Here is a 25,340-nt window from a genome sequence, read left to right as displayed (position 1 = left end):
ATTTCTAAAGCTATCTAAGCAAAAAGTGCATAAAATTTGAACACTTCCATTACAAACATTAGCGTAACACTCTCTTACCTTACAGGCACATTAATTAGTTCTTAGCAATTTTCTTTTCAGGGGTGCAATAGCTGTTGGTATCAAGGAAAAAAAAAAAAGAGGTGGAAGTACTTTTATAAAGCCCTTTCGAAAATGTTTTTACCACATCCTGGCTAATGGAATATGTACACATGCTGAGGTGAATAAGAGAATGTATCACTCAGAACAAGATAGAAGTCTTAAGTTTTCCATCTAAAGGTGAACCTATAATTTTTGTTAATTACCTGTTTACACAAAAGCCATTACAGTATTCCACAGTAAGGCTTAAAAATGAATAGGACTTACCATACTGCAACCAACATTTTTGCATCATTTCTGTAAATACTGCATTATATTTTATGACATAAGGCACAAAGATTTTGAAGTTCCAAGAACACAGAATAGTACTGTGGAGAGTGTCCCTCCTTCTATTTATCTTTTAAATTCAGTAAGATCACATGGATCTTTCTCCATTTATTTTGCATCTACTGAGAACTCCTTGATTCTATGTTGCAAACTCCCAATTTTAACAAATTCTCTTCACAATGAACTTCTGTAAAATGCTTAATGAATTCAATGACTTGTGCATCTGTAATATTGCTGCCTCTGATTCCTCCTTCCATGCATCCCGTTTGGCTTGTTCTCACTGCCTCTCACAGGAATCTCCCCTTACACACCATAAAATATGTTTTGTTGACTATCAACTTCATTTACACCAGAGAGATCATTACATGGTTTTCTTTTCATGTGAATAACAGAAGGGTAAAAACTAATAGACTACAAGCCATCCCTTTGTAAAGCACTATATTTAGGATTTACATAGTAAGTTTTTATTTTCCACTCTAGCACAGTACTAGTGCAGTAGCAGTTTGTAGTATGTTAGTGTTATGTGTTGTGTACATTGTTATTAGTGGAAAATAACTTACAGGAGAAGGTAACAGGAGAGAGGTATCATTGAGGAAGGGTGAGAGAGGCCAGAGACAGAAGAAAGTTTCAGTGATGTCACAAATAAATTTATATCTCAGCTTTGATACTATTGTAAAATGCTGGTAGGTTTACTAGCCTATGCTAATATGCTTATCTCTCTCTGCATTGGCTTCCCCAGCTCTTCTGCATTTAGCTGAATCTTCTGAGCATGTACAGCTCTGCTTTTGTCTCCATTTTGATTGCATGTATGCCTAGACCCATATACACCCTATGCTTTATCCACTGTTTTGCTGGACTTGAGAGTGAATTAAAACGTTAATTTCTCTGAAGTGGAAAGTCATTTTAATTTTTGACCTACAAATGGGTGATAAGGGGTTTTCCAAACCTATTAGTGAAGTTACAGGATTGTTAGACCAGACTAGAACCTTCATAAAATGAAATGTCCATATGCAGATGGCAGGACAGCTGTTTTATTTTATTCCCTAAAGCACTTAATAAATTAATATGGCAGAGAATTTAAAGCACTTCAAGGACATCATTACTATATGCTGGTACTCAGGCAATAACCACATCACTGGACCTTCTTCCTGATCTTGAAAATTTTTTTTGACCAATCTAGGCAAGAAGAGGAGAGTATTGTTTCCACAAGAGGTGAACTAAAAGCTCTTGCTAATCCCTCTACAGCATGTCAATTTCTGCATCACCTTATTCCTCCTATTTTTCTCTGTTTAACTTCTGTCTAACCAGAGTCAAGATCAGCAAGCCAGCACAAATCTAACCTTACAACACTTTGCTGTGACCAGATTGGCATGCTAAAGTGATTCCATGTGCCCTGCTCTACCCACAGTTTTCCAATAACTTGCGTGCAAACATTAAGTGATTGCCGGCAGGGCCAGCTCCAGGCCCCAGCGCGCCAAGTGCATGCTTGGGGCGGCATGCCGCGGGGGGCGCTCTGCCGGTTGCCGGGAGGGAGGTCCACCGGAGCCGCGGGACCGGCGAGTGGCAGAGCGCCCCCTGCGGTGTGCCGCAGTGCTTGGGGCGGCGAAATGGCTAGAGCTGGCCCTGATTGCCGGCAAATTTTCTTTATCTTTTGGTTTTCTTTGCTCTCCCTCCTTATGAGCATGTGTCTTCTTTTGTGTCAAGAAAACAAAGGCTCAAACTTCAACACAAACTCTGAGCGCTACCACATAAAGCTGATTTTTCCCCTTCAACAGAAACATTTGGAAAGGATGTGAAAAAACTTTGAAGGCAGGATTTTTCCCTTTAAAAGACTAAGTGAAAGAAAATATACGAGTTTAACATTTAAAACTCAAAACTTTGAGTAAATCTTCACTTTGCAATTCCCCTCTCCTTTTCTTTTTGTGCATGTTCAAATTAAAATTCCTTAGTTTGCTCTTATTCAACAAAGCAAAGCAATCCCTGGCAAGAGAAATCCAAATACAAATTAACGTTTATTTGTTACTTTTGTACTGCCGTAATATTGAGTAATTTGTATGCTATAACATCACAAAAATCTTGTTTAACCCTCCCATCATCACCCATGCCTCCCTCCTTACCACTCCCTTGCCCACTCTTTGATTCTGGGCCACATCCTCAGCTGGTATAGATGGCCTTCAGTGAGGCTATTCTGATGTATATCCATTGACAATCTGGCTGGCATGCCTTCTTCCAATTACAGAAGTTGGCAATGAACCAGCTTCCAAATCAATATTCACAAAGTTCCTTTAAATCACTTCTAACCCTCCACCCACCCCTGTTGAATGTCCAAGGGGACATTAAATGAAACTGAGGCAGCAAAGGGAAACTTGATAAAAAGAAATACTTATTAACACAATGTGCATTAGCCTGTGGAACTCATTGCCACAACATATCAACTGAGTCCAAGATCTTAGCAGATTTCCAAAAGAGATTAGACATTTATGTGGATAAAAAGAATATCCAGAGTTGTAACAGTAAATACTACAAAACCAAACACGACTTTTAGAAGGGATACAAAACCCTAACGCTTTGGGGTTTAGCAATGGGGCTGAGAGGAAACTTCCATTGGGTCAAGTCATCCCATCCGATAGCTGCCTGCTGCTCGACCTTCTTCTTAAGCATCTGGTGCTGGCCAACGTTGCAGACAAGATACTGGACTAGATGGACCACTGGTCTAATCCAGTATGACAGTTCCATGTTCCTGTATTAACATCCAACCGCAACTTGCCTTTTAAGTTCTTGTAGTAATTGTACTATTCTGTGTTTATCCTCATAATATACATTCTTTGGAGTATTTTTACTACTGCAAAGTGTTGTATACATCTGTACTGCAGCATAAATAGGAATAAACTCCAGGGCCGCCCGGGGGGGGGGCAAGAGGGGCAATTTGCCCCAGGCTCCGCAGGGGCCCCCATGAGTTTTTCGGGGCCCCTGGAGCGGGGTCCTTCACTTGCTCCAGGGGGCCTGGAAAACTCTTGCGGGGCCGGGCCCTGGAGCTTCTTCCCTCCCGGTCTTTGCCGGCGGGGGGGGGGGGGGGTCCTTCCGCTCCAGGACCCACTGCCGAAGTGCAACCTGGTCTTCGGCGGTAATTCAGCGGCGGGGGCCCTTCCGTTCCGGGACCCACTGCCGAAGTGCCCCGAAGACCCCTGGCGGGGGCCCCCCACCGCCAAATAGGGCCAGCTCTAGACATTTCGTTGCGCAGGGGGGGGCCCTGCCGCTTGCAGGTCCCGCAGCTCTGGTAGACCTCCCGCAGGCACGCCTGCAGATGCTCCACCGGAGCTGCGGGATCAGTGGACCCTCCGCAGGCACGCCTGCGGGAGGTCCGCCGGAGCCACCTGCCGCCGATGGCCCCAGGCCCTCGGAATCCTCTGGGCGGCCCTGGTAAACTCAGCAAAATGTAACCCATGATTCACCAAAATTGTAATCCCATCCAAAGCCCTTTAAAATCCTCCCAGACCCTTCTTCCCAGTTGAGCCTCTCAATTCCCAAATTAAATCTTATCTTCCTCCTGCTCCTGAATCCTTGATCATTCTCCCAAGCGAGGCAGCCCTGCTTTCCCCAGAATACATTAATCAGATCAGATGCATGTTGCACAGCTGCCTAATATTGACTCATTGTTCCATCCGGGCGCCCTCTGACCGTGGGAAGCTAGGGGAGTGGAGGGCACTCAGTGCCTCTCAGGAGCTACTCAGCCTATAGTTTACTGTTGCAGAGAGACTGCAGCAGTAAATGTAGAGACATGAAAGCAATGAATATCTGCATTTGTTTTCTATACTGCACTCTAAACCTGAGCTCTGACTCAGGTTTGAGCTCAAGCCCCCTTCCCATTGACACACAAAATCAGTCTGACTTGGGTCAGCAAGCACTCAGGTCCTAGGACCCTGCTGGGGTCAGAGACCGATTCCCTCTAACTCAGGTTCAAGGTCCCTCATTTTGCAGTGCAAGCAGCAAACTTGAGTCTGAAGGTTTGCACAATACCGTAGCTACATGTTTGCTGTGAGACCGAGGTCCAGGAATTGTAGGCGCAGGTTTACAATGCCATGTGGACACTCCAGCATGGACTTGGAAAAACCAAGTCCACAAGCCCAGGTCCCACAGACCCAGGTTTATGGTGCTAAGACACAAAATGGGTTAGCATCTCTCTTTGGAACCCTAGCTTCGATTTCCTTTGCGCCAAAGAACAAGTGTCCTGTTCTGACACACAGTTTGGCATATTTCAACATAATTTTCAATTTCTGCCCAGGAAAGGCTAGGGATTGCAACTGTAAGAGCATAGCACACAAGAATTGGAGCTCTGTAGGGATGCTTGGTTCTAAACACTCTATTCCTCCCTTGTGCAAGAAAATTGTGTCTTCCTTTCCCTGCCTGCTGACCAACAGATAACTCAGGAATATAAGATCATTCCTGGATAGAGCTTCAGATTCTACAGTCACTGGAGTATACAAAGCTCCCATTCACTTCAGTGGGAATTATGTCTGCATAAACCATGGGAGTTGAGAGCACTTTTCCTATAGCCAGATACCTCGGATATAGTCCAGCAGTTCTGTGTCTATTGCTTCCTTCCCAAATATAACCATACCTCAAACTTAATAAATGACCCGATTTTTTGTAAAAAAATAAAAGAGGAAAAGTAACCGGAAAAAACCCCAAGATGCAGAATTAAACAACCTTCCTTAAAATAAACTCTATGGTAATGTCTGCCTATTGTCAAAAGTTATTAGGGAATAAATGTGACAGACCTGTCTTCTAAAAGAATCACTTGAACAGGGGACATACTTAAAACTTGTCAGAGATTTCCCCTCTGTTAATATGTCTGCTTAGCTTACTATACACACCCTGTTACATTGGTATATGCTCTTGCACTGCAGAAGGAGCTGATTTATTTGTTGAAGGAAAGAACACATTCCTTTTCCCCACCTAATTCTACCCACTTGGGGTTACAGCCTTTGTTTACTCTGAATACAAAATAGCAAAGTCTGAGACTAAAAGCAGACTACCTAAAATTACTTCTGCTTAAAGGATAAAGTCAACAGGGACCAGCTAATGCAAACAAAGGTGGAATTGACCCATCAACAATTGTATACTAAGTTGCCTACACTAGATATTCTTTAAATAAAAGCTAGCATTTGTCAATATTTTATCAGGCAATTATAAATCACTAACTGTAGAGGGGACAGAACAATTCAGGGTAAAAGGCTCAAGAAAAAGACTGAACAAACTAGAGATGTCCCCAGTCCAAACACCAATGAACTTCGTGAAAGTTGGCTATCCAGAGCTAAGCCTTGATCTGAATTTTGCAATTAGGCCCTGTCTATGCAATATATAAAACTTGAATTCCAAATCCAGACTTCCTCAACTGCAGAAATGTTTGAAATCTGGACACCACCCTGCACCTGAATTTCATAGCTTGCACACATATCAAGCAAGGGCTAAAGCTTAGAATGGATGATGCAGGGAAAGTACAATTATTGAGGAGGAAAATCTTTCAATTCAGGAGCTAATCTGTGGAATGGACTCTTCTAGAGGCATCAGTAGAAGATGTAATCATGAACATATTCAAAGGCATTAGAAAAGCACTTAAAGCTGAACTCCTGTGGTTTCTTGTCATGCAAAACTCTTAATGGGAATTAAAATAAGTAAAATAAAAATATAGCAAGCTACATACATTGGGCAGATGGGATTTAAATGGACCATAGAACTTCCTTCTGTACAAACAAAATGGCAGCATAGGAATGGGAGGTGCTCCTTTTTCCTTTTCATCAAAACATGACAACCTGCTATGTGATCCTGCAGTTCTTTACTATACCAAACTCTGAATAGTATGAGAATACTGCATGCATAAGGATTCCCATAAATGCACATTAGTCAATACCATAATAAGGGGAGCAAAAACTCTCACTTCAAATGGATAGCTTGAAAGCATGACCCCAGCGGGTTATGACTTTTTTTATGATTTGGGTTATGATCCTATCTGTCTCTGAACTTTGGGGAAATTTGTTTGCTGTATTAAGGCTGAAAGTGGAGAGCTAAAAAACAAATGATTTGACAAGCACAGTCCCCTGATTCTCAAACAAATGAAGTCATTCTGAAAAAATTGACCACTAAAATAATTTTGTAATAGAGGCAGTGTGGTCTGGTTTACTGAGCACAGGACTTGGGGACAATAACTTCTGAATTCTAAGCCCAACATTGCCACTGATTCTTTCTGTAACCATGGGCATATGCCTTAAACTCTTTGCAGTTCAGTCAGCAGGAGTCAGAACATTTAACTATGTACTATACAGAAATGTTATGAGACTTAATTGTGGCGATGTGAGGGAGATTCACACACCTGGGACATTCTTTTTAGGTGGCAAATGTGAGGAACTGTCCAAATTGAGGTGTCAATAGAGGATGTTTTGGAACAAGTTGATAAATACCAGATGGTATTCACCTAAAAGTTCTGAAGGAATTCAAATATGGAATTGAAGAACTACTAACTGTGGTATGTAACCTACCACTTAAATCAGCCTCTGTACCAGATTACTGGAGGATAGCTGTAACGCCAATTTTTTAAAAGGCTCCAGAGGCGATTCTGGCAATTATAGCCCAGGAAGTCTAATTTCAGTACCAGGAAAATTGGTTGAAACTATAGCAAAGAACAGACTGATCAGACACATAGATAAACACAAAACATTGTGGGAAGAGTCAACATGGCTTTTGTAAAGGGAAATCATGCCTCAATCTATCAGAATTCTTTGGGGGCGGGGGTGTCAAATAAACATGTGGACAAGGGTGATCCAGTGTACTTAGACTTTCAGAAAGCCTTTGACAAGGTCCCTCACCAAAGGCTTTTACGCAACTTAAGGAGTCATGGGATAAGAGAGAAAGTTCTCTCATGAATCAGTAACTGGTTAAAAGATAGGAAACAAAGAGTAGGAATAAATAGACTTTCACAGTGGAGAGAGGTAAATAGCAGGGTCCCCTAAGGTTCTGTACTGGGACCACAGCTGTTCAACATATTTACACATGATCTGGAAAAAGGGTAAATAGTGAAGTGGCAAAGTTTGCAGATAATACACAGTTACTCAAGATAGTCAACTCTAAAGCAGACTCTGAAGAGTTTCAAAGGGATCTCGCAAAACTGAGTGACTGGGCAAGAAAATGGCACATGAAAGTCAATGTTAATAAATGCAATGCATGTTGGAAAACATAATCCCAACTATACCCACAAAATGATGGGCTCTAAATTAGCTGCTATCATTCAAGAAAGATCTTGGAATCATCCTGGATACATTTCTGAAAACATCTGCTCATTGTGCAGCACCAGCAAAAAAGCTAACAGAATGTTTAGGAACCATTAGGAAAGGGATAGATAAGACAGAAAATATAATGTCGCTAAATAGAATCATGGTACACCCACAACTTGAATACTGTGTGCAGTTCTGGTCACCTCATCTCAAAAAAGATATATTAGAATTGGAAAAAGCAGAGAAGGGCAACAAAAATGATTAGGAGTATGGAACAGCTTCCATATGAGGAAAGAGTAAAAAGATTGGGAGTATTCAGCTTAGAAAAGAGATGACTTGGGGAAATATGAGAGAGGTCTAACATCATGAATGGTGTGGAGAAAAAGTGTTATTTTCTCTTTCAGATCATACACAAACCCAGGGGTCACATGATGAAATTAATAGGCAGCAGGTTTAAAACAAACTACTTCTTTACACAGGGCACAGCCAACCTGTGGAACTCATTGCCAGGGGATGTTGCGAAGGCCAAAATATAACTGTGTTAACAAAAAATTACATAAGTTCATGGCAGATAGGTCCATAATGGCTATTAGCCAAGATGGTCAAAGATACAACCTCATAATACAGATGTCCCAAGGCCACTAACTATAAGAAGCTGAGGCTGGATGAGAGGGGATGGATCACTTGATAAACTGCCTTGTTCTGTTCACTCCTTCTGAAGTATCTGACACCAGCCACTGTCAGAAGCAGGATATTGGGCTAGATGGACCACCGGTCTTACCCACTATGGTCATTCTTGTGTTCTTATGTAAGACGGAATGGAAAGCATTCCGTGCTGAATTTTATTAATGAAGAGTTTAACAGTGAACCACCATCCACACGCACGCCTGAATTTTAGGGGAATTGGATTTGAATCCCTGGATCTGAATCCATCATTACTGATCTGGTTAGGGATTGCATCCAAACCAAGAAGGGATCTATTTTCCACATCTAGTTTGAACATCATCCAATAAAAGAGAGGTCTCATGAAAGAATCAGTTTGAAATTAAATATTTTAAGGAACAATTTTTGAGCTTTTAGCACTCTTGAATCTGAATCCAGAGTAGCCTGAGTTTGATCCTGAGCCAGCATTCTGAACCCCACCTTAAACAGGCTCCAGATCCAAAATGAACACTGCCTCAGCCTATCACTATTATCAATAAAGCATTGAACAGAAAAGTCTTGCTATTGTAAAGTCATGCAAGGAATAACATTTCCAACGTTTTTGAATGCAAGTTGAAAACTCACCCAACTGGGGCTATTTTATTATGTGGTTTGGAACAGAATGTGGAAGCACAAAATAAGTTAAAATGATAAAGACCTGAATAGAAAATTGCAGTTATAAATGGAATGGCTGCTGTGAGCAGATAGTTCTGTACATCCACATCTGTTCCAGTTCAAAGCAGTTCATGTGAACCAGTGGGAGAAACTGTTCCCCCCACACTCAGACTACACTACTACAAACCTATCTGCATTTGCTCAATCACAGGAAGTGGAAAGAGGTGGCAGCCACCCAAAAATTGGCTTAACCTGAGTTTCAGTGGGACAGTATCTCCCCACCCCATCCTTTTTGCTTCCATCTTCCAGATCCCCGCAACACTGCAGCACTGGGGGCAGGGGAGAGGGACAACAACAATAAAAAGATGGATTTTCAAATATTTATGGGAATTCAAAAGTTTGATCTTGCTAAACTTATCAAGTTATTTGCAGTTTAACAAATGCTGCATTTTTGTCCTTCACCAGAGATTAGTATTTGTTTCACAAGTGTCCCCTCAGGGGTCACTTAGATGATAAATAAGGAAAAAAGCAGACAGAAGAGTCAAGTGGGGAAATAGATATTAAAAATAATGAGGCTGCTCCAAAACTAATTCAGGTTCCGGACAGAATGCAAACTTCCAGCGCACAGTTTATTTTAAAGTGTCTCCTTCCCCTTCCACTTCTGTCTCTGTTTTATCTCCTGTAGTTTCATCTTTATGTCTTAAAACCTATCCCTAAAAAAAGATAGCAATAACAGAAACAGCCACTCAGAGAAGAGGCAAGATGTAAACATTCTGTTCCAAAATCCGCTGTGAAACAAAAGGGCAATGGGATTACATTTGGTAAAGGCTGAAATTTGTCCAGTGTTTTGAGCTGAAACTGAACCCCACTCTTCTCAATGTGTTTGGATGTGTCACCCCTCTGACTAGGAAAACTGATTATTTTTCAATTTGAATATTCTTCAGTTGATTAGTATTGAGCCACTGGCAGTTTATACACAGAATGCATTTGTTTTAACTATTCTTTTTAATAGAGGGTAGGTAAGGTTTAAATAGATCTGTATTGTTTTTCCATCTGCAAAAACTTCCAGGCTTAAATTCTGCAGTTGATTCTATGTGGGCAGTTCTGTGCCACAGACTTTACTATGTGTTGGGGTCTGTTTGGAGAGAGCCAGTTGCATGAGTGGGTCTTCACTGCTTCCAGGTGAATTATGTGAACATACCAAAAACAGTATCAGGCCCTCCAGGACTGCTTTGACTGGACATTGCTATAAAGATTTAGTGCTAGATCCTGTGAGTTAGTGAACCTTTAATTCCAATTAGACCTGTGTTCCTGCTCCTGAACTGAATTCAATAGCAAAACTCTCACTAACTTAAACTGGAGGTAGAACAGGCACCCTTGTAATTTAACATGGAATTTGTGGTGCTCAGCACATCACAGGATTGGGTCTTTAAGGAAGAATGGGCTGATCCCACACTTCTTACTCAGACTAAGCATCCACTGAAGTAATTAAAAATATTCCTGAGAAAGGGATGCAGACTTTAGCTTGTAATGTGACTCAGGCCTGGTCTACATTGGGGCTGAGAAGGGGACCCAAACTAAATTGATCTAAGTTACGCAGCCTCAGCTATGTGAATAATGTAGCTGAAGTCGACCTACTTAGATCTACTTACCGCAGTGTCTTCACTATGGTAGGTTGACTGCTGATGCTTCCCTGTCGACTCTGCCTACGCTTCTCACTCTGGTGGAATACTGGAGACGACGGACGAGTGTTCGATGGTTGATTTATCACATCTTCACTACATGTGATAAATCGCCCCCTGCTGGATTAATCATTCTGGAGGTAAGTGTAGACATGCCCTCAGTAGTTAAAAGAAAGACTATGCTAGTCGGGGGCGTGCTGAGAACATCTTGGAAAGTACTGTGCAAATTCAATTGCCTCTGAAGGTAGGGTTGCCAATTTTGGTTGGACGTATTCCTGGAGGTTTAATCACATGATATAATCTTTAATTAAAGCTTAATCTTTAATTCCTGGAGACTCCAGGATCAGGCCTTCATCCACTTGACCACCTTGTTCTTCACCAAAAGTGATCATTGGGACAGGGGCAGCTCTAGGGATTTTGCCGCCCCAAGCACGGCAGGCAGGCTGCCTCCGGTGGTTTGCCTGCGGAGGGTCTGTTAGTCCTGAAGCCATGGGACCAGTGGACTTCGCAGGCATGCCTGCGGGAGGTCCACCAAAGCTGTGGGACTAGCGGACCAGAGGCAGCCTGCTTGCCGCCCTCGCGGCGCCGGCAGAGCGCCCCCCGCGGCTTGCCGCCCTAGGCACGCACTTGGTGTGCTGGGGCCTGGAGCCTGCATTGGGACTACTCACATGCTTAAAGATAAGCACATGCTTAAGTGTTTTGCTGGGTTAGAGCCAGAGGCCTTGGAAACTTGCAAGACTAGCTTTGGATAAACTACTCTGGAAAAATACATTGCAAGAGAGAGAAACTGACTCAAAAAAGAGGCTTCCTTCATTTATAATAGAAAAGTTAAAAATTTTATGTTTTGGAAACAAGAGCCTATCTTCTTTAGCAGAAGGATTATTAGCAAGCTGTTAAGAGGAGAAAGATTAAAATGAAATTCAGGTACCTGCCACTTAAAACCAACTAACTTGAAAGGCTTATATTTATGCAGCAGGTATTATTTGGAAATGTTAAAGTCTAAAGTGTGAAAAAGTGTTCTGCTTTTCCATTGGCAGGGCTTGGGTTCTGCTTTTTATCATCCAACTAATCATTTATATTCTGGCAGTGATTTTTTTTCTTCAAGATTCATATTTCTATCACATTTATTTACTGGAACAGCATGAAGAGAAAATACCTTTTAGATGATCATTTGAAATGGTATTGTGAAGGTGCAGTTTTTCTTCCAGTTGATGTTAGCATTATTATCCATTATTGTTATAACCAGAGTTTGAGACCATATTTGCTCTAGGAGGAAACTAATATGGACCTAAAATGAAGCCATATTTTCTAAATGTGCTGATCAGCCAATGATCTCTTTGAAGCAGATAGCCAAACTAATGAGTGTAGCATGACAGTTTTACATTCAGATCCTGAATTGTAGCTGAGGAACACCTGGAGCAGCTTAGAAGTGGGGTTGCAATGATGGTTTAAACACTAGCATTGCAATCCCCAGATTCTGGGCAGAAATATGCTGTTTTGGTCTCCCTCCCTGCAATTTGCAGCAGCCTACGTTGCAAAAATGCCACTATGTGGTTCCACGTTTTATTGTCTCTCACTGACTCCATTTCAGATTTACTCAGGTTTTGTCCTCAACTGCCAGCCCAGCAAATTCAAATTGAGATCTGAAAGTCAAGTCCTCTCCCCACGCATAATCATTTGTAATAAAGGTTTGGCAAACCAAATCATACTCTCAATAAGACCTATGCAATGCCTATTTTCTCCAGATGATGCCCCCAGGTACATCTGTGCAACTCCATTGCAAGCTCATTATGGTTTGTAAGGTACTTTGATATCTGCAGTTGGAAGGTGCTTTAGAAGTACAAAAGATTTATTCCATTCTAAACTCACCTCAGCAGGGTTATTCAGATTAATGTTACATATCAGTGTTTAACTCTTGGATCAATCTAGCCTCCTCATCCAACTTAAAAGAGAATTTCCTGAGTATGAGAATGTCCTTAGGTACTGTAGCTCAGATGTGTAACACATTCCTATGGGAAGCCTGAACCTCCTATATAACACCGGGGCACAATAGCTGAACCTATCTCAGGGTTTCAATTATGATACTGAATTTCTTGTCTTTGCTGTTTGGTTTAAGTCAGTCTCCAAGGCGTGTCCTAAACTGAGCTTTCATTTTGAAATGCATTTTAGCCCAGACTCAACTGCCTGCCAAATATCATTATTGATTATGACTGTAAAGGTGAAATAATATTTCAAATCTGCTTCCCTGTGGTCAGCAGAGGACCTAGAAAATTGTTCAGACAGAATTCAGGTCACCTACTAATAAGATTCTACTTTTAGATCATTGAATTCCATGTCCCTTGAAACCTGCAATCCCATGACACCGAAATAAAATTATTAGGGCTAAATTCTGCTTGTGTTTATAGGTGTCTTTCATTGAAGAAATTGGAAGACGCAAGCACGGATCCAAGGATAAAACTAACTTCTATTCTTTTTTTTTCTTTTTTGCTGGTCCAACTTTCAGACTTTTATTTCATTTCATCATCTAGACGTTCAGAATCTATGATCTGGATGCAATTCATCCCTGTGCAGAAGACTTTAACAAGGCTCTATATACACTGACATTCACAGAAACTCTATTTTTCAGCAAACAGTACAACAGGAATTCTAAGGACAGGTGTGGATAAAGCTAAATATGTTATGGCTCCTAAAAAGACAAAAAGGAAACAATCCTTCCATACAAAATATATTTGCAAACAGAGGCTAAAAAGAAATGCTAGTAGTGTGGATTAGAATGCACAGACACAGTACATATCGTATGTACCAAAAACTTAAGAGCCTGTATCTCATAAGCCCAGAAAAGGAATGCATGGATGGGAAAAAGGAAAATTCTTATTTTATCTTGTAATACACACAAGGTCAGGGAGTAGATATTACTTAGAAACATATACAATTATTGATATGATCTAAATTTCTTTAATCAGTTGTCTGGGCACAGCAGCCCTGAGTTTTAAGCCCTGGGTTTTAATATTACCCAAGTCATGTCTCTAGACAATTCAGTCATTCCATTTTTATTAGGTGGAATATTTTAACATTAGTACAATGCATAGTGGACTTCAGTAAGCCGTGTCCAGCCATTGTCCATACAGCATATCCTATAAGGCAAGCCCTTATATCAGGCATACATTATACTGCCTAAAGATGTACCTTTTAGTCAGACATATAGTATACTTAATAAGGTTTGCTTTTGTGTTGGATATACAGGGTGCTGTATGGACCTAATCCTGGGAGGTGCTCAGAGTCTTCTCTAAAGTGATGTACTCCCTCAATTCCCCACTGACATCCAAGCATATTTTAGATTGGGCCCTGTATTTTCCAAGGACACAGAAACTTATGTTTTGTATAGGTTGGAAGATCCTGATATTTTAGTAGATAATCCCCACAAAAAGCTGGGCTCTTTGCTTACTTAAAACCTGAATGAAATACATATATCTTCAGACCTATTTGAATTCAAGATTATGGGCTTGTTATCAGCAATATGATGAACTGAGAGTATGTGCTAGGAAGCTTAAATTATTTAAAAAATGTTTGCTTGACATAATGAAGTGGAAGTAATTGTTATTTTGGACTATAGCCTGATCAATATTAGGAATGGTGTTGAGGGAATAGTTAAATGGAAGCTCCCTCACGATTAATTATTTTAGTAATTAACCAACCTTAGTAGATTTCTTAGATTCTCTTTCGCTGATTTTGCAGATGCATTTATTTATGAGGTTTTTCCAACTCTCTCCACAGTGCTAAAGGGACTGGAGAGGGCATTTCCCAATATTCTACAAATTAAACATGTGAACATTCTGTATTAGAAAGAAACCTGCAGCAGAACCCCAGATCCAGTCCCCTTTCATCCTCAACTCAGATCACGAACCCAGGATCCTAATCCTCTTCCCCATTGCAAATGTTGAGACAGTTCAGTTTCACATCCAAACTTGGTGACTCAGCTGCTACACTAAGTCTCCAGGTAATTATATGGTTGAATAAAATATATTAAGTCACAGGAAATAAAGAAGGAAAAACCATTAATTTATTTTTAGAAACCTTGACTCGTCATTCATCAAAAAGAACATTCACAATGTGCTCTCAGATACCAGCATCTGCGCGAGGTTTGCCTGACCGCATGCTGAAATGCATATTACATATAGAGAACCATTTTTCTTCTTTAGATCAGGTTTAGACTCTGTGCCAGTGAACACAGGATTTATATAGCAATGTAATAATTTCCACCAGTGAGTAGAACTGTTCCAGGGCTTCATTCTACATGATATAGCTTGCTGTGACATAGTCTGTTCAGACTTATCCTCTCACTACTGCTACATCTGATGCCCTCAAACCATTCAATACATATCTTCCATTGACAGTGACAGTGTGCACACTTGAATACTGGAGCAGAGGACACAGGGCCTAATTCAGCTCCCTCACACACATACAACTACCAATTGGGCCCATACTCATGTTCAAGAAAGCAGTTTTAATGCATGCCTGAATGTTCATCTCTCAGTTATCCCGTGAGCAGATTGTTCCTGCTCATAATACCCCATGTGCGTGTGTGCATACAATGTCACTATCAAGTCAGGGAGCATATGTACACAAGTAGTGAAACACACCCACAGGTCTGCTGCACTCCCTGAAAATTTTCCTGCAGTGGCTCTGGTGCTAGAATAGGAGCAGAAAAGTGTATGCACACAGATGCACGTGCAGAATTCCCTTTTAAGACATCAGTACCACAAAACAGTTTGGGTCAATTTAGTGACTTTTGGCACAAACACTTCCTTCTTCTGTACATTGCAATAATTTTTCCCTAGGTTGTCACAAAGTTCTTTTAATTTCTACATGCCAGTCCAGAAAAACAAAATTCAGTCACTATACACAAACATATGGGGGGGATGGGAAACAAGATCTTGAAATTATATTACAATATGACAGACTAGACATAAATGAATAGATTTCTTCTTGTTATTGGTCACACTAAGCAGGCCCAGATCCTGTAAGGGGTTGAACACTTTCAAACCCCACTGAAGTTAAGGAATCAAATCCTAAGAGTCCTAAATAAGGCCCTATCCTATCCCACTGAAGTCAATTGTAAAACTGCCCCAAAAATAAAAGCAATGGAAAAAGATGGCATGGATAAATTATATTTTAGAGCAACTATTTATATTTAAGGCTACTGTGAAGAAAAGAGTCTAAAAGTCTTTCATCCTTACTTTAACATTGGCCTTGTGATGCTGCTGAAGTAAGTATCTGCTGAGGATAGCTGGCTCAGGACAGAGGTTGTGCGATTTACCTAGTACAACACCTTTTTAAGGCAACATGTTCTGAATTTTGTATTTGTGAATTTAATTGTTATCCATGCATTTCCTTTCCTGTCATTATTAACCAGGTACTTTTAAATGTGTTTAATCTCTTCTCCTTGGACAGAATTTTGCTGTTTGATCTAATCAGCCATGCAGATTTCTATGCTATATTCTGAGCTTGTTCTGTGAGCGGAACTTCAACTGACATCAGTGAGTGCAGAACAGGCAATAAATATCTGTAGCATGGATAAGAGAAAGAATTTTGCACATACTGGTGCATACTGATCAAATTTCCTGGCATACAGACAGGAATGGTCTGATCACAGGCTTGGTCGCCAGAAATACCTGAGTTTTAACTCCAGATCTCAAACTAATTTGCTCTACAGCCAAAATTAAGTCACTGAATTTCACTGCCTGAATCCTTCCCTCTGTAAAATGGAGATGATAATATTTACTAGCCTCACAGGATGTTGACATGATTCCTTAAATTTTTGTAAAGCAATTTGAAAAGTGCTGTAAAAAGGCTAGTATCAGGATTATAATATGACCAATAAGCATCTACGTTGTGCAACTGACCTAGGAGAAAAATGTTTTACAAGTTCCCTTGTAACTTCTAAAAAGAAAGCGGTGATTCTCTGTAAAGATAGCTATCTATCTATGGAACTTTAAAGATTATTTAAAAAGTGACAAATTCCATCTTGGGGAGTTGCACTCTAAGGGCTTAGAACCTGCAAAGCCATATACATGTGAGTAGTCCTAACCAGTGCTAACAATCACAGAATATAAATATTAGCAAGGACCATTTCCATGAATAAGAGTTTGCATGAGAGGGCTCTAACTGGCAAGCCACCAATTTTGATTGCTATTAAAAGGCTAAACTTTACTTAAATTATCTCAGAGTAGCAGCTAAGACATTGCAGCATTTTCCTATACTTAGAACAGAAAATAGCAGCAATTTCTCAGATACCAATGTGTTCTAACCTTTGGCACAGGACTGACTTTTTAATAGTACCACTGAGGTACTGAAGGTGTCGGTGTGAAAGGTGTTCTACAAGTGATGAAGATATATGCATGAAAGCATTGCTGGAACTATCTAACTGCTCTTAAAGTCAAAGTAAGTTCTGCCTGCATCTGGATTTTAGGATCCAATTAGAAAGGCAGAATGTTTATGGCAAATATGGTTGGGGCTCAATTTTAAATATGCATGTACACATTTTCCTCTTGTCCCCATCCAAGCTATTACTGTAATCTCCCAAAGTATACAGACCAATTTCACATAATGTGGTCACTAGCCTAGCAGATCCAGTTAGATATTATACATCCAGAAGTATATTGTCAAGACCCCAGCCATCATCACAAGGGGAAATAAAACAAATTATGACATATGCCTGCTTATGCCTATGGAGTCAAAATAAATAGATTATTATTTACCTACAAAATAACTGTGACTGCATATGAAATGAATCTCTGATGACTACAGTACTTGAAATGCTTTGTCACCTTGTATGAGGTCAAGTCCATGTATTCAGTATAGGCCCAATCCAGAGAGCTGCTCAACACCCTCATCCCTCATTGATTTCAGCGTGCTCAGTACCATACAGGATTCAGCCCTCACAATATACATTGCGAGGCTGTAAAAGCAATTCAACAAAACAGTTACCTTGATCTATTAGGATATTAAGCTCTATACAAAGGAACATTTAAGCACTTTGAGTTATACTTAGCTTTGTTTTCAGAATGTATGGAAAATACCCCTACAGCTGGTGGATGAATTAGAGCTAAATTCCTCTCTTGTATTTACATGTCAGGTTTACTCTAATAATGTGTGAAGAAGGCTGCCATAAATGCACCAGAAAGGGTTGCTTGCCAAGGTCCCAGTTGTGCAAGGTACTGAGCAGCTCCCGAGAAGTGCTCAGTGCCTTGAAGCCAATGGGAGATGAAGGCATTCAGCATGAGGATCAGGCCCTGAAATCTGCAATGTTTGCTAAGATTCCCCAAGAAAAGTGATTCTGATTGAATACAATCTCTCTCCCCACTCACAGTGAGTCCCCAGCATTTCCTTTTCTCATCAGAATCCAGGGGGTATAATAAAATTAAAAAGGACATTTTCCCCCTCTTGGTGCCAACAAATGCTCCCACTTCCCAGGGTGACTCTTCCGCCTTCTGTTTTGGCAGGCTACCCTTCTTCCATATTTCATAAGTACAGTTGCGTAACAACAGAGCATAGCTATAGCAGCTTCTGGTTGTGGTAAACATGCTGGGTCTTAACCCCATTGCCAGCTCTGCTGTGTCACTTATTTCCTGATGCTCAATTGCTCCATAACCCCTTGCAGTAACTGGTGAACTGTCCTGCTCAGGGCCGGTGCAAGGATGTTTCACATCCTAGGCGAAACTTCCACCTTGCACCCTCCTCCATCCCCGAGACCCCGCCCTGAGGCACCCCCCCTCCATGGCAGCTCCCTCCTCCGTCCCGAGGCGCTCCTCCTGCGGCAGCTCCCCACACCCCACCCTCCGCCCTGAGGCACCCCACCAGCCCCAGCTCACCCCTGTTCCGCCTCCTCCCCGAGCACGCCGTTGCCACTTCACTTCTCCCGCCTCCTAGATTTGCAGAGCCTAAGCTGATTGGCACCGCAGGCCTGGGAGGCAGAAGAAGTGAAGCAGCTCACCCCTGTCCCACCTCCTCCCCGAGCACACCATCACTGCTTCACTTCTTCCGCCTCCCAGGCTTGCGGAGCCAATCAGCTTAGGCGCTGCAAGCCTAGGAGGCGGGAGAAGTGAAGTGGCAACGGCGTGCTCGGGGAGGAGGCGGGGCAGGGGTGAGCTGGGGTGGGGAGTTCCCCTACGTGCTGCCCCCCCCTTTACTTGCTGCAGGTGGCCATCCCCACGCTCCTCTGCCCCAGCTCCCTCCACCTAAATGCTGGTGGTGACCGGGGCGGCCAAAGATCCAGCTGCCAAGGTCACTGCCGAAGAAAATGCCCCCCCCAAATCCTAGAGTCCTAGGTGACTGCCTAGGTCACCTAAATGGTTGCACCGGCCCTGGTCCTGCTTGCCAGGCTTATGGAGGACTAGACATATTGTACTGCAAGTTATTCAGCAGAATGAGACACCTGGCTGCAGACCCCAAGAACCGTCACTGAACCAAATCTACCTGCCGGAGGTGCTCAGGCTTAACACATACCCATCTCCACAAATGAATATGTTATTTCAAATTAAAACAAAGTTAATGAGGTGAATGACTTCAGGGCTGGAAGAGAAAGTCTAACTAAAATCAAAGCAGTTATTAGTCTCTTATTACTACTGATTAATTATTAGCTGGAGATAATTTGTCAGTTTAACTGGTAGTGGAAAAAGCTCAAGTATTATCAAGAGCAGAAATGTAATAAAAACAATAAATCTATAATCCTGCTCTAGAAGTTCCAATTCAGGGTTGAATAATCTCTTCTAGAGGGAGAGCCAGGGAAATGGGTATGGGGTGAAATCCTGGCAAAACTCTCATTGACTTTAGTAGGGTCAAGATTTCACCCCTGGGAGGGTGGGGGAAGGGCTTGATTGTTTAAACTTCATATATGGAAGTGTGGATTTGCTTCCATTCTAGCTCTGCAGGAGACCTCGCCCTGCAGCCCCAAAGATATCCTGAGCCTCAGGCCCATTGCCTCCAAACTGCTCCCCAAGGTATCATCTTATCTATGTCAGCATGGTTCCTTCAGACATTATGTTGCCCATGCCTCCTTTATGGAGGGAGCCCCAGCACTACCTCTACTTGCAACTCCACAGCATAAGAGAATGCTGACAACAGTAAGCAATGCCACTCACTATCACATGTCTATGGGTTTGTGGGGCCCTGACACAGCAAATGACACTCATCCCCTTCAGGAATGGGACCTACATCTTTTTGCAGTGGGAGCAAAAGTTCCCAAGGTAAACTGACAACCTACAGCTCTGCAGTATAGTTAGATAGCTTATATTTTATAAACATTCAAAAGAAGCTTTTTGGATGGCTTGTCAATAGAAATGCAATGATGTATTTGTGAGACCAAATTGTTCCCTGCTCATACTGATGAGATTGGGTACATTCAGTTCATGCTGCTAATGAGTGAATCAGTAAATTAAATGGAGAATGTCACTTAAGCATTATTTACAATTTCTCAGCACTCTATTGGCTTATCTCTTTGATTGCCTTATGATAAATAGCTGCCTGCCTCATGAGAAATAGTATTTCTTTTTAGTACAATTCTAGCATTTGGTCCTCATATTGATTTCACTGTTAATGTACTTTGATAACACGCTAGCTTCCCATGTTTTTCCTGCTTTTTATTTCAAAGTGCTCCTTCATGTTCATCTTTGAAATGAAGAAGTTACACCTCTTCTTCTACTATAAATATGTTAATATGGGGGCAATTAATGGACAGCGGAAGAGCAATATTTTGATATAAACCCCAGCTGTTTTCTGTCAGGTTGATTTCCACACATGTTTTATTTATTTGTTTTTTATCCTGAGACACTCTGGCTGGTCTGAGATTTGATGAGCATACAGTGTTACTTTTAGAAATGGGCTGAACTCCAGTTAAATATTTGGCTGTTTAATAGGCAGACTTTAGGATAACAGTCTCCGTGGGAATCCAAAAAGAGGGAGTAAAGAAAGGCCTCCCTGTGCTATTCTTAGCAGCACACAGTTAGATTTGGAATTTTGATTGTAAAGCATGGAATTTATAAACGTTGCCATTCTAAATTTACTCCGTTTGTATACAATTCAGCTGGATAATCAAGTGTTACAGTATGTTCCTGCTTAGCAGCTCAGTTCTGAGTTTAACAGCCTTTAAACTAGGAGAAAATTTCATTCAATAAACATTGATAGTGTCATTTGTTTTCCAATTGTTGAAGTAAGTGAAGATTTATGATGTGTGCATATAGACACACACAGACACACATACACATGGCAATGATTTATTTCTAGGGGGAAGCCAAGGAAATTCTCTCCCTGCATCCCATATCATCAAAGATATCTGTTCTTTGGTTCTAAATGTTAAGTAAGTTCTCAGCCAAGGAATGTACTTTCACTCTCCAATCGATAGATGTCTGTTTGCACTTGTTATTTAATGATAGTGGGATACACAATTCACCTTATTTAACAAAGATATAACTGATTAGCTGCACACCTCATTTAAACACACACAGAAAGACATTTCAGTTTAAGTCCTTCTTTGTCTTTGATTTTATAATCTGAATTCATTGAAATAGTATTTGTTTATATATCATTACCACATACGGCACTTTTCAGTGTTTCATGGGTAGATTAGCATTGTAAAAAATGAGCTTTTAGTTGCTATATTTGGGCAGCTATGACTGATCATGTTCTATGTTTTAGACGAAAATAAAGACTTTATTTTGCCAGTACTTTGCTAAGTAGGATATTGCTCCTGGAATTTTAAAGTATTAAATAAAAATTGCTAATAAATTCCTTAAAATGGCACTTCTGATGGGGAGAGATGGGGAAAACAGCATTTGGATAATCTGGGTTTCCTTTAGAATTACTAAATTAGAGTAAAATGACTTTCCCTCCAATAACATCCCCAAGATCCAAACTCTAAGACCTTTTGAATTTTCCCACATTGCTACAAACACTTACGTGGCCCCCAAGGTGCCTCTGGGGGGATTCTCTGAAGGTCAATCTCATCCTTATCCATTTCTTATCCAAGCCTGGAAAGCTCAGCTGCAAATTAGTACCAAAAAGAATATTTGAAATTGAAGGGATCCTTCCTCTTTAATTTTTAAATGTTTAGGGCTTTCATTCAATGGGCACAAGAAGCCAGTCAGCTACTGCAGGTTGGCACACGACATAGTTGAAAGCAATCCTACTACAACCACTAATAATAAGAGTAGGGTCCCTGGAATTGAAGACAGTCAAATTTAAGAGAGAAAAAAAAAGGAGAAAATTCCCAGCTTGATGCCCTGGAAAACAGAGCAGCTTAAAACGCACCTAAGAGCTGACCCTGCTCCTCTTGCAGAAAGTCACAGATGCAGCCTCTGCCATGCACAGGGGTTTTAAATCGATCGCTGCTAAAGAAGCCCCCCTGGTGAAGAGCGAGGCACTGACTTTAAATAGCAGCGCTCTGCTCCGAGTCCGACTCACACTAACTGCTGCTGCTGAAGGCATAAGGCAGTGGGAACCCAGCCCCCCACGTGACTCGGATGGGTGCAGAACTAGGCAAGAAAATCCAGCCGGGAGCAGGAGGATGGGAGCGTCTCTTTCTAAACCTCTCCCGGATCTGGGGCTCACCCACGCACACGCGGATCCTAAGCAGCAGGAGGATCCGCCCGAGGAAGAGTTGGGGGCACTTCCCGCTCCCGGTACCGCAGAGACCAGCTTCGGGCTCCAGGCATCCCCTAGGGTCCCCACCGCGCCTGTGGTTTGGTTTGCGTGTGTTTGCTGGACTAACTAGTTATTCCGTTCTGTGGCTCTGCCCTGAGGCGCAGGGAATACGATCTCTCTCTATTTTCACCGTTGGTTGACAGGCATTTTAGATCCGAGCACCTGTAGCTGGGTGTTTTTTACAGGGATTGTGGGGAGAGGAGCATTCCCTTTACAGGAGGAGACTCATTACTGCTGAACGGGCGGGTGTGGTCAGGTCAGACTCCGAAACTGCGGGGATGGGTGAAATTAGGGGCACCTAGAAAATGGAGAGACGTTAGGACGGAGGCTTTGAGGCCAAATGAGATTTCAGGCTCTCTCCTCCAGTTTTGCTGCAGGCAAAGGGTGAGGGGGCGGGGGGAGCGCTGAACCGCAGCCTGCAAAACAGCAAGGAAGGCGCCTTCTTATGTATCCATAAAACCCTGCAGATGACACCCATAGATAAATATAATAAATCCCAACCCAGATCTACCTTAAACAAAGTGGATTTGCAGCAAGTGACCTGACCTTGGGGGTTTGAGTAACCTGCCTGAATGATGGCAGCAGCTGACATATGCAGGGAGAATTCCTCTCAAAGGTCACTAACATTTTTTTTCTCCAGCAGGCTGCAGAAGCACAGGCAACTTTTGGAAACCACACACTGCAGATTCAGAAGAACTTTTAACGAGGTTGGGGAGAGTTCTTGGACATCACCCTCAGTATTCAGGGCGCTGAGAAAATTAGTGTGTCTTGTCTGCTGATAGTAATCAGAGTAAAAGATAATTAAGATGTTATTAGCACTATAAAGTCTTTGGTGGTTCACTGACATCAGCAAAGCCAAATCACACTTAACAGGGTAATTTTTAAAGATATTGATTTCTTTCTCCTCTGTGTAATATCTGACCTGTCTGCTTCTGGAGGATTTTCAATGTCCTAATCTGCTTGTGTGTATCATAGCCCACGTCCAGACTAACCCGCGGCATCGGCGGGTTAAAATCGATTGCTCGGGGATCGATATATCGCGTCTAGTCTGGACGCAATGTATCGACCCCCGAGCACGCTTACATCGATTCCGGAACTCCATCAACCCGAACGGAGTTCCGGAATCGACACGGAGAGCCGCGGACATCGATGCCGTGCCATCTGGACGGGTGAGTACCTCGATTTTAGAAATTCGACTTCAGCTACGTTATTCACGTAGCTGAAGTTGCGTATCTAAAATCGATTTTAATACCCTAGTCTGGTCGTGGCCATAGTTTAACTGTTTCTTTAACTTTCCCAGACTTCATGGATGCTGAACCAGTCTTTCATTAAAGAAAACAAATTCTTTAGCACATTTTGGGTTTTTACCCAAGGAAAGGCCAAAATTTAATATGATTGTGGTAAGGAGGCCCTCCTCATGCATCTTGCTGGTGCTCAACTGCCTAGTCAGAACATCATGATTTAATGGCTGAGTGTCCACCAGAACTTTTTTTAACTTTATTTTCCCCTCTTTTTATAATATGTAGGCCTTGTCATCTAAAATCATTCCTGAGGGCCTGGTTTTTAATGTAGATGCCTAAAGATGCAGATAGGTGCTTTTGAAAATCCCACTAGGTCCTTACCAGCGCCATTTGGAGCCTACATATCTTTAAAGACCTGACTGAGCCTCATCAGTGATGTTAGAGATGGGGAAACAGAAGCAGAGCATTTTGGAGCTCATGAATACCTGTGCAAGGGAGTAAAGTGCATAAAGGAACTGCCTCACTCACTTGGGTGGGCTACGTGCATTGAAGGTTATATGTGGGTGGGGTGTGTGTGTGAGAGAGCAGCTCTGCAAGGCTTCTGCTTCCCCTCCTGCACAAGTAGGCTGGGCCTTGGTTCTGTCCTCTCCCCAGTACACTGGCCACCACTGCTTCCAAAATGAGGCAGACACAGTTTACTTCTCCCACAGAACAAGGAGGAAGCAAGGACCCTATTGTGACTGAGTCAGTTTGATGCCTGCATTGCACCTGGAGTAGTGCAGCTATGGTCTCCCCCTTATTCAGGGCAAATTGCAGGGTGGCAGTGTAACTCTAGCTGGCTTACCCAAAGCCGCAGAAGTAATGGGGGCTAGAGATGGTATTAGAACTCAAACTCTTACTTTCTAGGCATAGCACTAGACCACAGAGTTGATTCCTTTTCTCTCTCACTGAAGGAGTGCTTCAGTCGTCAAACTCCTAATTTCACTCTCTCAGGTTTCCTTGGTGGTTTAACTGGTTAGGCTTTTATGGTCACTGCAGTACTAAAACAAAGAGAACAATCTTTCTCAGAATAGGTTTGAAATTGGACGTGATGGAGTGGAAAGACACAGTTGGGTAAATGTATAATAAAGGGAATTTTAGAATTTAGATAATTTCTTGACAGAATGTAATCCTGAGAGGCTTTGAAAATGAGTCAATGTGCTTTTAGGCTATTTTTAAAACCCATTGTTTACTCCCTTTTAATTTTAATTTTTATGCAAATATGAAATTAGGCAATTTTGAAAATGTACAGTATTTGCTTTATTATTAGAGTAGCAGTACAGTATGTTGTGTTGTAGATCTGTGATATATTTGAGCCTAATCTTGTTATGCTTACTCACGTGAATATAAACTGCTTGAGGATCATGCCCTTAATATCTAAGAGAGTTCTCTTTTCGTTTGGCTAAATTGCATTCATTCCTACTGGAGAGTCACAGCAGAACCCAATATCAGCACAAGATCAAAATATATATTTCACAAAGTTTAAAATATAAAAAAAAAAGTCAAGCCCCCCCCATAGATTTTGTAAAGTAGAAACTGGAAATCTTCACATGCAATAAATCAACTGCCTATAGTATTCTTGGAAAATACAGCCATAGGGGTCCAAATTCCAGTACTCTTACTAAATAAAGCCTTATAGATGTGAGTAGTCT

At 41.7% G+C, this 25,340-nt stretch overlaps 2 protein-coding genes across 2 annotated transcripts in view; one reads left to right on the top strand and one right to left on the bottom strand.

Moving 5' to 3' along the window:
- LOC127052147 (uncharacterized) overlaps window positions 1-14,636 on the top strand; it is a 30,005-nt gene extending 15,369 nt beyond the window's left edge. The window contains exon 2 of the transcript XR_007774685.1: window positions 14,486-14,636. The gene's annotated coding sequence lies outside the window, so the exon portion shown is untranslated. The remainder of the gene's footprint in view (window positions 1-14,485) is intronic.
- The window catches only part of ANO1 (anoctamin 1), a 142,224-nt gene extending 117,175 nt beyond the window's left edge, over window positions 1-25,049 (bottom strand). The window contains exons 1-2 of the mRNA XM_050955271.1: window positions 24,549-25,049; window positions 21,665-21,748 (exon numbers count right to left, since the gene is read on the bottom strand). Of these exons, the coding sequence (XP_050811228.1) occupies window positions 21,665-21,722 (58 nt within the window). The 5' untranslated portion in view covers window positions 21,723-21,748; window positions 24,549-25,049. The remainder of the gene's footprint in view (window positions 1-21,664; window positions 21,749-24,548) is intronic.
- Between the last annotated feature and the right edge of the window lie 291 nt (window positions 25,050-25,340).

This window comes from Gopherus flavomarginatus, chromosome 5 (assembly GCF_025201925.1).
Source record: "Gopherus flavomarginatus isolate rGopFla2 chromosome 5, rGopFla2.mat.asm, whole genome shotgun sequence".
In the NCBI taxonomy this organism is placed as follows: Eukaryota; Metazoa; Chordata; order Testudines; family Testudinidae; genus Gopherus; species Gopherus flavomarginatus.
This window is presented reverse-complemented; position numbering and strand designations above follow the sequence as displayed.